This window comes from Nyctibius grandis, chromosome 2 (genome assembly GCF_013368605.1).
Source record: "Nyctibius grandis isolate bNycGra1 chromosome 2, bNycGra1.pri, whole genome shotgun sequence".
NCBI lineage: Eukaryota > Metazoa > Chordata > Aves > Nyctibiiformes > Nyctibiidae > Nyctibius > Nyctibius grandis.
The window spans coordinates 94,147,557-94,161,971 of NC_090659.1; the positions used below are offsets into that span (position 1 = coordinate 94,147,557).

Genomic DNA, 14,415 nt, shown 5'->3' on the forward strand with positions numbered 1-14,415 from the left:
TCCGCAGAGGGCTTATCCTGTAAATAATTCTTCGGTACTTTAAGAGACCCACTAATTCTCTGATCCCTTTTGATTCCTGCTTCCAGTTCACCTTTACTTGGGGTTTAGCGGTTTAAGAGTATTTTATTATTACATTAATGGAACACTATAAAAAACAGGGTTAACTAATCAAAAGTAAGAATCACATCAAAATTAGAGTTGCACCAGAAGAGAAGAAGTTATAGTAAATTTTTAATAATGGTTGGAAAAAAACACTTTTCCAACCAACCACGTACTCAATAACTGAACAGTTTATTCAAACTATTAGAAAATAAAAGAAACACATTTAAGTAAAAGAGTAAAAAGATTGAAAGTTTATACAAATTAACAGCAACTGAAAACATGATTGGAAGATAAGCCATTGTGTTAATTTAATGATATCAGCTGCTGTTGCTTTCTTTACACCTGACAGAAAAGCTAATTTTACACAGCAAATAGGAACAGACTGAGAGAAAAAAAATGCTATTAATACCTGCAGAAGCAAAACTGATTTTTCACAAATAAAAACTTTTAATCATTTTTCATACGAAGATGGTCTTAAAAAACATGACACAGGAATACACTGGTGCTGTGTTACACAGGTACAGGGTCACACTAACAACTCTGCCCCTACTTGTTTGTAACATCAGTGCAGGAACAGATAACACAATTTAAAATGAGTAATTTCTGATATTTGAGGGGCATAGGGTTGCAGAAAGATGCTTAGAAAATAAGAACGATAATGATTTAATAATTTTTTTGCAAAATCCAAAAGTGGGCAGTTGGGATGGCTGAGGAGTACTTGAGGAGGAAGGTGAAATGGACCAGCACAACAGTAACTGCATGGTCTCATCAAAAGCAAACTTGGGATGAACAACTGGAGTCAGGATGCATGTAAACAATGGATATGAATAAGTGTTGGGGGAAAAATAGTGGATGATTGGAACAACGGTTAATAATCAAAGAGTCTACACTATTATTAAATACCCATTTATCAGCATTCATAATGTATTTTAGTCTGTGGATTTTATAAAATCTTTGGGAACCAAAAGATCAGAAAGTGCTATAAAACTGCAAAATAATACAATTGTTAAGACACTTCATAATAAAATATGCCACATGCTATTTACAGAATGATCACGTCATAAAAACATTTTAAATATTAGAAGTCACCACCACAATCAGATTTCTAGGACATGCTGCCCAATTGCTACTGAGGGATTCTGGAGTTCTGCAAACTCCATTCTTACCCTAACAGGAGAGGATGATTCCTCTGTACTTCGTTTCTGTGACTCTGCCTCAACGTCTTGACGTTTGTTCTTCATTCTTTCCCGAAGATCTCCAGTGGGTCTTTCTGGTGACCTGTATAATACAGAAACATAATATAACCAGTTCTACGGGACTATTTTCAAAGGAATACAATCTGTCTTTAGTTATTTTTTTTTTATTAGTATATACAGAAAGATCTAAACCTCCCACCCAGAAGCGAAGTGGATGAATAAAAAAATATTCTGTTCTAATGGGCTTAAGCATTCTAAAAAAAACCTCTTTCAGAACATCAAGGAAGACGTGACTCTAAGAAGAAAAATTACTTGTATGTATATATGGCATGACTCAGTTACTACTCTAGATGAGCTTCAGGTGATCCTATCCAGAACAAATCATCTTTTTCTGACCATCATGCAGATGTGTTTCACAATCACTCTTACCAAGTCTTTCAAGGTATCTTTAGCCTTCTCCATACTCTAAGCTGCACTGCTTTTAATATATATATTATATATATTTAAATATATATATATATAAATAAAACTAATGCAGAGTCAAACTACTGTAGACTAGCAATGATTGTCACACAGAAGCACAACCCTGAATACGGATGAAGTCCGCAAGTGGAGATAATCTGACCTAGGTGATATCCTCCCATGACCTTGGTGAGACTGACACACAAAAAAACACTGTTGCAGGACCATGCACCAGAATTCACTCTTGGAGGCCTCCTCCATTTTCGATCTTGCAGCAACATAATTATTTCATTATTTAATTACAAAATATTGGATGAACTCTTATTAGTCATGCAACTTCAAGGTGTATTTTCTGTAAAAGGTATCACTGTGATGTGGGGGAAGGGAGGGGGAACATCCTACACCACTACAAGACATCCGTGTAATTTTGTCACCTCTTAGTAGAGATTCACAAGTTTATTTATCCCTTATGGGTTAAAAGAGAACAACCCTCACATTTAAACAAGTTCTTAAGCAAAGGGGATGTAGGAGCTGCTTCAAATGATCCTTCAGTTCAAGAAAACAGATTTTCTATTCATATAAATCTGGCTTGATACCAAGTTTGGTACTTCTGTGACGGCTGTAAGTCATAATTATAGATTCTTCTGTGAAATGGTTGTATGAAAGTACCTATCAGCTTATGCTAAAGAATCATGAAGAGTTACTGATTCTGTCTTAGCTGATTAGAAGAGTTATATATGATATTTGAATAATGAAATTTGCATTTGTTTTGTTTTTCAGACTGAATTATGGTTTCCATTTAGAAAGTAGTTTCTCTCACTCTTCCTCTGTCACAGAATACACAAAGGGTAAACTGTCTTTCACAAATTATGCATACAAAAAACTAAACTAATATGATTTCATTTTCAACCTGTGCATACTTGAAAAACAGAAATTGGTTTCCACTTCCTCTTTTGCAATGTTATCTATATTTAATTCTTTGAACTGTGTCATAAGGCTAAGTGTCTTAGGATCTAATAAGAAAAAGACCATTGACTGCTCTCATTTTAAAATGCATTTAATTCTTCATGAAGTTGTAAATACAGGTCACTCTAGATCAGAGGAAAGATACAAAACAGTGGCATGCTGCTTCTTTCAGCTCTAAGAAGGATCAAATAATAACCAGCATACAAATATAAACAAGTTATCTTCCTTACATGCATTATTATATCATCTTTAAAGCATCTGGCTTTAGCAAAGGTTATGATTCAAGGTATCTTTTCTTCCCCCTCCCTCCATATTAGAAAGATAATTCCTTTGCACTACCAAAACACTCTGAAGCGTTCCAATGATCAGCTACCTCAACAAATAAACTGTCTTTCAACATTAAAGTGGCAATTCAATGCCTTAATTTTTAATAATACTGCAGCTATGGCACAAAGGATTTGGATTTGTGAAACTGAAAATTAAAAGGCAAAGGGATTATAGATAATGTACTAGTAACATTGTTCCTCAAAGTAACATTGTTCCTCAAGAGGAGCAATTTCAGAAAAAAATCTGGGAGCTGAAGGAGAGAGCAAGAGAACTTAACAGTGAATGCAGCTCATGTACTTTCTAGAGAGACATTTGATATTTTAATACTTTATTTTTTTCCTTTTTTTAAAGTTATATGCTGGAGTGAAAAAAACATCCAAGCCATCTCACCCTCAGCTGGTACCTTTTTCAGTATGGTAATGCACACTGCTGAATTTCAACACATAACTACAATTTTACAGGTTTAAGATGATGTGGCTAGACTGCAACTGGTAGAACTTTTCACACAAAAGGCTCCACAGCATTATCCCTGTACACTGAAAGAAGGAAACTACTCAACAAAAAATTTATCTTTAATGACTTAATATTTTGTGCTGGGGCCACCCTTCAAATAAGGCTTAAAATGCAGAATTTCATCATTTCAAATTTTAAGCAGTGCAGTTAAGTGATTTTAAACAGCATTACTTCCTGCAACAGTTCAGTTCTCCATATTTAGCAGCTTGGTTAGGAAATGTACGTTCACAGCAGGGCTTCCATTTTTCCTATACCTCTTACGGTGTCAGGAACAACTCCCCAGCAACAAGCACACATTACAACAAACCTATCCAAGAATATCTGTGTGTATGTGTGTGTGCATGCACACGTGTGTGTATAAGCAGATGACACTTACTAGTGTATAATGTACCTCTTATAACTGAATGCTCATGAAACATTGTCCAGTTTTTCAGTTTCCCATACAACAATATTTGAACCTTGCAAAATCCGTATGGTTCTTACCCAATATTACCGCTGGTTTGGTTTGGTTTTTAAATCCAGTGTAATGATCCAGAATGAAGAAGATCAGACAGGCTGAGAGAGGGATACTATGATGGCATAGATCCTGACAACAGTATAAGAGAACCAGCAGGAAGATGCCAAGCAACTAACCAACAACTATGAGTGAGGCAAGAGAGCAAAATTCCTTGTGAGACAGCATGCTTACACACAGCTCTTTCCTTGTTAGTTTCTCCTTACTTCAGATGCCTGGAAGACTGGCAGGTCTATTACTGAATTCTTAATATCCTCATCAGGAAAGCTTTATATGTAAAAACATGCTAGGTTTTATTTTCATAACAGAAAGATCAAAAATTCATGCTGTGAGAGGAGTTATAACAAAACTAGATTTAAGAGTCTCTTTCACATCTTAGAGTCATGTTTTCCTACTGTCTGGTGATGTTCTGAACTATGGGAGGTGTTATGGTCAAATAAAACCATTAACGATTAGATTTATTTAAGACAGGTATGAAATTGGAGGGGCAAGACAGAATGGCAATAAGACGTGCTTTGTCCTACCAAACTGCTTGCAAAGCAGACAAAAGACTTCACCAGCAGGCCTGGCTGAACACAGGTAGACACACCGCCATTATAGTGTCCCAGATACTTTAACAAGAATACTGTTTGAACTGAACTGATGTGGAAGCAGCATTAGCTTGGCTTGCAAGAAGCCAATACAACTGCATTCAAAATACCTGGATAACATTTGTAAAAATCTCTGTAATATTAAATGGCATGAAAATGCCAACATTTTATTGTGTACATAAACCAGCTTTTTCTGTGCCTGGCCAAGAGCTATCAGTAGAAACTTCTGAAGATAAACAAGCTTGTTTCATTTGTCTGTTTTGGCTGAGGGGGTAGGCAGGGGCCTCCTCCCCCTTTTTATTTTTAAGAACACCTTTATTAAATGTTGAATGTATCAGACAAATAAGCAGCAAGATCTGTCCTTTGACTTTTTCATACAGTCCTAGTAAAAAAAGGTTAGCAATAAAAAGAAGGAAATCAACATTTTTCTTAAATGTCAGTGGTGACAGTGAAGCAGAAACAAAGCTTTCATCATTAAAAGAAATGTGACTTTTCTTCAAATGACCAAACAGAACTATGCACTGAGTGTTCCAAACACTGAAATAAAGAAGAAAGTGACATTTTAACAGTTTTAAAATTTCATCTCTACCAGTAAATCACTCCTTTTTCCTGCTTGGAACATTCAGTACAGAACAGAGTAAAATCTTCTACACACTGAAAGAAACATTAAACTCAGTGAGACATTTTATATCCCAGCTGCTGCCACCTTAGAAGCAATGGAAGATCAAACAAGCAAAGTCAAGATCATCCTGAGAGTATGCCACAGGAATAGGAAAAAGAATGAGAAACAGAACCCTAACCTCATGCCAACTCTCCTGTCATTGCTTTACACTTTGATGCTTCAGTGTGCCCATCCATAATCTAGAGTAACATTGACGTTACCACAGCATTGTGAAGCACAGTTGTTTGTAAAATGTGAAGCCTTCATACAAAAAGGTACCATGCTAAAACTGTACTATCTTTTTGTCCTTTTTAGCAAGAATTTTACAAACTTACTGCCATGTTTAGTTTCAGTTCAGTAAAGTGTTATGCTACACAAAGGACAGTCAAAAAAACATTTTTAAATTAACATATGAAGAGGCAGACAATAAAAAACATTCTCTTCTGAAAAATAAAGTAACTTTTTGGATCTCTTCCTATGATACGGGATATTTGTTCTATATCTGACAGATAAAAGTCACAAAACTATGTTTTGAAGAGAAACAATATAGCGAAGGCAGAAGGGCTGCAAGTGTGAGTACTGCTGTAAATAGTCGCAGAACAGCATTTTAGTGAAGGACAGAAAGGCATATCAGAAGCTGCAGTGACACTACGCCAAAAAAAAAAAGAGTAAAGTATTAACGTACTTGAACTTCCCATTTCAAGTAATATAAAAGTTAATCTGCATTCAGCGGACTCCATTCATTTTGTAAAGCTACATACACACAAAAATCCTGGGGAAACCCACTGCAAGTTGCCAAATTAATTATTTTGATCAGCTTCACAACATAATTGGTTATCGACAAAACACACCATTAGGCACACCACAGCATTTCACTTTTAAAAAAAAAAAAACAGAAGACAGTTGCAAAAGCTATTTTCCTACAGCATGTGAAGAATTCAAAGTGAGTTCTTGATTTACCTTCTATAACTGCTGCTATAGCCTTTACCTCGTGGTGAAGGGCCATGTACGAATCTACATGTGTTCCCATAGAGGCAGTTGCCAGTCTTCAGCCAGTTACGGCACTGTGTCTAAGAGACAGACATTACTGGGTGAATTTCACACTCATTTCTGGAAATACCATTGGTGTGAGTGTGGCAGAACAAACAAATGACTCCACATTAACTCCCATTTATCTGTAATTTCTGTCCACCAGTAATATAACTAATTAAAAAAAATAATCAACAATGAGCATCAGGTCTGGCACAGAAAAATTTAGGTTGGTGGAAATGCTATTAATATGTACAGTACTACTGCTCCTCTCCAGAAGTTGGGACAACACACGTTATTTGAAAATTCTAGTATTAGTATGTTGAACACCCATACGTTAAGGAGTTCTTTCCACCTTTACTAACATCAGTGACATCTGAGTATTTGGCACTTGTGAGCTACTTTCCCACCACCTAAATCCTGGGAAAGAAGATGCTGGGGTGGGGAGGAAAAGAAGAACACTTTCACAACTCACCTCTGCAGAACTTCCAGTGCTGGGTCCAAGCCTTTCAAACACACTGGGTCTTCGGGATGTGCTATCGGATATGGTCTTGGTATTTTCCACTGTGACCTTCCTTCTAATTTTTGACATTTTGTACTACTTCAACCAAAAAAAAAAGCAAAACTGTAAAATCCTTCAGTTTGGGGCTATTGACACTGAACTCACATGAATAAAATAGTATGATATACGTTGTAAGAGTTGCTGCAGAGGTGATGAATAAAGAAAAAGCAGTCATAAATGAGTGAAATGTATCTAATAACAAGGAATGCCTCTGATTTGAACTAGTTAGCTGAACACCAGTAAAGATAATTTTTCATTTTATTTTATGACTTGCTTTGGATTCTTCAGCTTCTCTTTGGGAAAGACCATACGATATGTTATTCATTTAGGTAGCAAACACCACGCAGAACAGATGTTTTCCTTTGACATGTATTTTTTGTGCATCAATCAAGTGACTCCAAGTGAAAAGAACCTTGAATGTTATTTCACAAGCCTCTTCGAAACAGGTTCTGACCACTACAAATGGCTCCCATTTTCAAAAACAAATCTCCAAAAACAAGAGCTCCATTTTTTTGCCCACTTTTGTTGTGTGTGACAACCTACTGAAAAGCACCTTGATATCATCCAGTCTGTGTTTGTTACTGGTTTGTATTCTACAACTATTTGGAACCACCCGAGTTTAGAGAAAAAAAAAACAAAACCAAAAACACCCACAATAGTGACACACTTCTTAACCTTCTCAAGAATTAACTCCTTTTCATCAAGAAAAACAGATTTTGAAGCAAATACAGCATAAGTTTGATAAATAAGAAGTCATAATTTATCTTACCTGACAAAGGAAGGAGTTATGGAATATTGAGAGAAAACCATATTAAAAAAAAAAAGAAGATACATATTGGACACTGAGACAGGTTGTAGAAATAAGTCAAAACAAGCTTCAAAAACTGTTGTCCATTCTTTAAGTGCTACCTGATCTACACAGAAATAAAATCAATTTGGGAAAATCTGCCAGATGCTGTACAATTCATACACAGCTCAAAAAACTACCTCATTGTTGTAATACAAAGCGTCGTCATTCTAGAGCTCATTAGTCAGTATAACATGATTAGTCAAACACTAATCTCCTACCCTTCTGCTGTCTCTTCTGCTCCTATCCACATGTCACTGCGTTTAGAACACACACACTTAAGCTAATTTCTCATACACAAACAAGTTACAAATGATTAAAAACTCATCCATAGAGTCAGAATAATACAAATTTAAACTAATCCCCACCAGATACTCTGTGCTGAAGCTCTTGGTAAGCACTTTAGCTCTTTATAAACAACAGAAGAAAGAAAGCTTACACTATGTACTTGAGAGATTTCTCAGCTCAGCTCTAGTGACTACTTGCCAAGCCTTTGATTATCTGAAGAATTTATTCTCACAAGTAAGGTTCAGATAACCAAGATGTTAACCACGATGCTCAGAAAGGGTAGAAGTTAACCATGTGGTGCATACCAGACATTAAAAACAATGGTTAACATCAGTTAGTGGAAGCAGACAGTGAAACAGTACAATTTGCCAGTAGTAGGAAATTATTTGGGTTAGTAAAAACAGTGTAGAATAGAGATTTCCAGAAAGATCTAATTGAGTTAGAAAATTGAGTAATACAACAGCAGATGAAATGCAAATAAATATAATGTAATGCACACAAGGAGAAATGATTTTATCTAAATACTTCATGAGTTCAAATTAGTTCAGTCTTCTCAGAAAAATAATTAGGAGTCATTGTGGACAGCTCAATGTGCAGCAGTAGTTATAAAGTCTGACAGGATAAACCATTAAAGTTAGAAAGCAAAACAATACCACATCTCACCTAGCTGAGCACCCTTCCATTTCAGGATTGTTTCCCATTGTATTTCAAAAAAAAAAAAAAACCCCACTGAATTTGTAAGGTTTCATGCAGCTACACCCTTTAATAGAGGATACAAAAATCGACTGACATATGCAAAAGCATTTTTAATAAGACAATCATATACCAAATACTGAATTTGGTTTAAATATTTACAGTAAAAAGAGCCATATCTGAAATAAAAAGGGTTAGAAGAACGGCACTGGCAGGGGCATATGGAGAGGGTTCAACACATGAAGGACAGATAAAATGAGTGCATATAATACATAAGTACAGTACGTACACACTGACGTGATAGCAGTATATAAATACAAAAAAATTTACATTCATTTTGCCTCCTAATTTGAATGACCTTTTACTTTCAAAGAAACAAGAGGCAAAACATCTTTTTTTAAATGTTCCTTTTTACCCAACAAATACTATCTTCTTGGAATTAACTTCCTATAGGAAGTTATGATGATGACTAGGCTTAGAAGGATAGTTATAAACATGGAGAGGACGAAGGGGGTAACACCATCATAACTGAACAGATAATTTCATTCCAACTACCTACTTCCCTATATTTTGGTCGATAATTTCCTATAAGGAAATTAAGAGAACACAGAATCACAGAATCACAGAATGTTAGGGATTGGAAGGGACCTCGAAAGATCATCTAGTCCAATCCCCCTGCCGGGGCAGGATTGCCTAGACCATATCACACAGGAACGCGTCCAGGCGGGTTTTGAATGTCTCCAGAGAAGGAGACTCCACAACCTCTCTGGGCAGCCTGTTCCAGTGTTCGGTCACCCTCACCGTAAAGAAGTTTTTCCTCAAATTTAAGTGGAACCTCCTGTGCTCCAGCTTGCACCCATTGCCCCTTGTCCTGTCAAGGGATGTCACTGAGAAGAGCCTGGTTCTATCCTCTTGACACTTGCCCTTTACATATTTATAAACATTGATGAGGTCACCCCTCAGTCTCCTCTTCTCCAAGCTAAAGAGACCCAGCTCCCTCAGCCTCTCCTCATAAGGGAGATGTTCCACTCCCTTAATCATCTTCGTGGCTCTGCGCTGGACTCTCTCTAGCAGTTCCCTGTCCTTCTTGAACTGAGGGGCCCAGAACTGGACACAATACTCCAGATGCGGCCTCACCAGGGCAGAGTAGAGGGGGAGGAGAACCTCTCTCGACCTGCTGACCACACCCCTTCTAATACACCCCAGGATGCCATTGGCCTTCTTGGCCACAAGGGCACATTGCTGGCTCCTGGTCATCCTGTTGTCCACTAGGACCCCCAGGTCCCTTTCCCCTACGCTGGTCTCCAACAGCTCTGCCCCCAACTTGTACTGGTACATGGGGTTGTTCTTGCCCAGATGCAGGACTCTACACTTGCCCTTGTTATATTTCATTAAATTTCTCCATCCAACATCCAACCCTGCACCTTCTAAGGTTTGTAAAACCCCCTATCCTAAATAAAATAAAAACTTGGAATGTGAAAAGAAAAACCGTACTATTTCAGGTAGCATTCTGTCAATTTTATCCTTACGTTCTGACCCACACCCACTGGCTGGCATTTAAAAACAGACACTTTATTAACAGAAGAGAGATCTCCTGAGAAATTATTCTAAACAAACAAGAACAGCACACTGTGACTGCACAGCATATTACTTTCTGTATGCACGTATTATCACGTGAGGGCCTCACTCCTGCAATCAGAACTCTATGAGATTTCACTGTTAAGTGACTATAGCTGTTACAGAGGCAGCAGGATTAGAGTCCAGATATATTATTCAGAGGCAAATGGAGGAATTTTCACTATGTTAAACATTACATTTGAGAGACTGTATCTGAAAATGCAGTCACTCCCATTTTCATTCTTCAAAGACCAAGCAAGTTGGAAAAATAAAGAGACTATTAAAACAATATTGCAGTTGAAATCTCAGATGCAAAACAGCAGTTTTATAGTACTGACAAGCTTCCTTGCTTGTAAACAAGTACTGTGAGGGGAAAAAATTTATGTGTTTCATTTCCAAATTTTTCAGATTGCACATTAATGGATAATCAAGAACAATTTAAATGGAACATCCCATAAAAATTCCCATAACTTGCTCAATTCTCCCACTTTTTCATGTTACATTGCTTTACCCTTGATGATCACAGTCCTGCTATCAATCCCACACTGATGGCCAGTGCAATGATTTTCCTTTCTATCAAATGTCTCTGAACTACCATCTCCTTATCAAAAACTCAAATGGATTAGTACAGATAGTTTAAGTTAGTATAGACATACCATGATTTTTTTTTTTAGAAGTTTCTAAGTAGAAAACTATGTACTTCTCTACTTCAGGTACATGACACTGCATTGCTAAATCTACTTAGGGGCACTGAAGTGGCTGCAACTTCTGAAACAGCTTACTACCACTAAGTGAAATTAACGTTATACTCCTAAAACAAATCCTATAGCTAAGGTTTTAACTCTAAGGTATCACTTTTCCATACATACATAAGATCCATGGGAATGTTTAATAATAAATTAGAAATATTTTAACACTACAATAACTTACTCACAGATGCATCTACGTTATTCTTTAAATGAAGTAACTTTTCCAGGGTGAGAGACAATCTGTTAATGGCATTAATTATACTACCATTTGAAGTAAAATATATCTCAGAGTGTTACTTCATTAATAAACCTAAAATGTAGACAGACTAGACAGAAGTGAGCATACCTGGTGGGCACTAACCAAATAACTGAGATCAATGAAGCATGATATGATTGACACAATATTCAGCGAAATGATCTATTTTTATTATCAGTACTGCTACATTTTGGCATCAAGCACGCTTAACATTTTTCTTCAATAGAAGTATGATATTACATCAGCCACAATCAAGAGAAACACATCTGAAACACCTGCTTTTCTGTTAAAAAACCTAACCCAGTCCTCTGCAAAAATTAATCCTGCTTCTACAGGAAAACTAGAAACTGAGATGTAATAGAACAAAAGCAAAGTTCACAAAAAACTATAAGGAGATAAAATCTCTTTAGAAGTCCAAGACATCACTAGTAAGCATGTCAATGTCTGTGCATGCATACATGCACATCACACACAAGCTAAACATTACATCACTTAAGAAAATCCTACCTGTGAAGTGATAAATAATATGCCCTTTAAAATAACAAGCACCATTTTAATTTTAAAATCCTACAGAAGTTCAGATACAAACTGATTAATAACACTCTAGGATAGACTAAATACCTGTTGACAACTAAATAACAGCTTGGAAAGAGGAAAATGTCAGTACTTCCCTTCACTTTTCCAAATCAAGAGCTTTTACCTGCAAAGGTTTTGTTTCTGATTACAACGTTAGCGTTTCCATGTCACAATACTAATAAAATAGCTCCACAGGTTTACTACCTAAAAATAATACTAAAAATAGTGAAATGCGTTGTTAGTCAACTTTCAAAAAAATAGTCAAACACTGGTTGCACATTTACGTGATGTCAGTCTAGCACTCTTCAAGTCACACAAAGAAGCCTGTTTGATAGAAAACTAGAAATTATTCCAAGTTTAACAACTCTATGCTGTTAACCCACCACCATATCAACTTGAACCTATCCCTCTAATTTAACATATGGTATTTCTCCATTTGCAGTGATAAGCTACTGCTAATTACGTTAAATCGTGGTCGGCTTCTACATGTAAACAAATAAATAAAAAAATCAGGCCCTAGTGTCACAAAAGAAAGCATACAGTACTCCATGACTTGTCTAACAAAGTCCTCATACTGAAAGATGTTTCATGAGACTAAGGGACAGTCTACTCAGACTGGTGCAGACAGATCCAAGCTCACTCAGCCTTCGCAACAAGTTTGCTGGATACGTGTTATTTTCAATCTGTAAACTGGATCACCATATTAGCATGTTGTCACACTTGAGCAAACATTCTGAGAAGCGGGGCGTATTATCTCGGGCACAGCCACATATAGCCACACTTCTATAGTTTTCAGACACACTTAGTTCAGGGGCTGAGTCTGTCCACTCCCATCTGCACAGAGGCACCATAAGTGTTTCACCACCAGTGCAAGATGCCACAAGGTCCTGGTTGCTAACCCACTACCTGTCAAAGCCTGTTCTTCAAACAGTCTTGCAGAAGGCTGACAAGAAATCAATGGTGGAGTGAAAATCCAGCAGAGAAGGCAAAGGTGAGAACCTAATCAGACCATCCCTAACTCTAACACAACATGCCCAGTCTACAAGCTCTGGAAGGGATGGGAGTTAGCTATAGCCGCTATCTAAAGAAACGGTGATGAGTGAATTTATACGAGCGAAATTAGTAGTTCCTCTAAGCGCATAAAGCAGAAAATATTTTACTGCCAGAAACTGGGAGAAGAGCCCCACTGAAGTGGAAAAATCCCCACGAACAGGGAAGATCCAAGTACGTGGGGCGCAGGCTGCAGCACGGCCACTGACCGAGGGAACCGCACCCCGAGCGAAGGGCGGCGGCCCCCCGGGCCCCCGCAGGCCGCCTCCACACCCCCCCGCCCCGATTGCGCCCCCCTCCTCAGGGAGCCCCCTGGGCGTCCCCCAGCCGCGCACCGCGGGGCGGGGGGAAAGGAGAGCGGGGGCCCGCCCCGCCCCCTCCCGCCTCCCCTCCCCTCCCCTCACGGCCCTCCCCTCCCCCACCCTCCGCGCCCCCGGCCGGACCGCCGCACTCACCTGCTCCTTCCGCTGCCGCGCTGCTCCCCGCCGCCTCCTCCGCCGCCGCCCGGGGCGGAGAGGGTGGGAGGGGGCGAGGGGGGAGTCCGTCCTCCCGGGCCTGAGCGCGGAGCTACACGGAGAGGAAGACGAGGAGCGCCACCCGCTCCCGCAGCCCGACGGCGCCCGCCGCTCCCGCCCTGCCCCCGCGCGCCAGGGCCGCTGGGTAACCGCCGCCGCCACTGCCGCGCGCGCCCTTCCCGGCGGCCCTCGCGCCGCCGCTGGTGATGACGTCAGGGGGGGCCGGTGGCGGTGGGAGGGGTGGCAGCGGCAGCGCCGCCATGCCGGTGGAGGGCAGGGACGGCGGGGAGGCGGCAGTATGCGGGGTCGGGCTGCCTGCGGGCGGGGTCCGCCTGCTCCCCCGCGCCTTTGCACCGGGCCGCGGGCAGAGCGGCAGCCGGCGGGGAGTTGCTGGCGGCTTTCGGCGTGCGCCAGGCCTTTGGCCGGGCTGTGTGCGTTTGATGGTCCCAGTTTCTCGGCCTGGGCCGGTGAGGGTTGTGGGGATGATGGGCGGTGTGGGTGATGCGCAGGAAAGAATCATAGAATGGTTTGAGTTGGAAGGGACCGTTAAAGGCTATCTAGTCCAACCCCCCTGCAGTGAACAGGGACATCTTAAGCTCGATCAGCTTGCTCAGAGCCCTGTCCAACCTGACCTTGAATGTTTCTAGGGATGGGGCATCTACCACCTCTCTGGGAAACCTGTCCCAGTGTTTCACCACCCTCATCATAAAAAATTTCTTCTTTATATCTAGTCTTAAGTTTACCCTCTTTTAGTTTAAAACCATTACCCCTTGTCCTATTGCAACAGACCAGGCTAAGAAGTTTGTCCCCATCTTTCTTATAGGCCCCCTTTAGCTACTGAAAGGCCACAATAAGGCCTCCTCAGAGTCGTCTTCTTTCCAGGCTCAACAACCCCGACTCTC

The 14,415-nt window shown here is 39.6% G+C and overlaps 1 protein-coding gene across 9 annotated transcripts in view; it reads right to left on the minus strand.

Moving 5' to 3' along the window:
* ZC3H13 (zinc finger CCCH-type containing 13) overlaps positions 1-13,663 on the minus strand; it is a 50,715-nt gene extending 37,052 nt beyond the window's left edge. For 5 of the 9 annotated variants that reach the window (XM_068421949.1, XM_068421918.1, XM_068421914.1 and 2 more), the window contains exons 1-4: positions 13,454-13,543; positions 6,836-6,961; positions 6,292-6,401; positions 1,269-1,380 (exon numbers count right to left, since the gene is read on the minus strand). In XM_068421949.1, the coding sequence (XP_068278050.1) occupies positions 1,269-1,380; positions 6,292-6,401; positions 6,836-6,952 (339 nt within the window). In that variant the 5' untranslated portion in view covers positions 6,953-6,961; positions 13,454-13,543. Of the gene's footprint in view, positions 1-1,268; positions 1,381-6,291; positions 6,402-6,835; positions 6,962-13,453 lie in introns of those variants that run through there. The other 4 variants (XM_068421934.1, XM_068421919.1, XM_068421925.1 and 1 more) reach the window with 4 other exon arrangements.
* Positions 13,664-14,415: the final 752 nt, after the last annotated feature.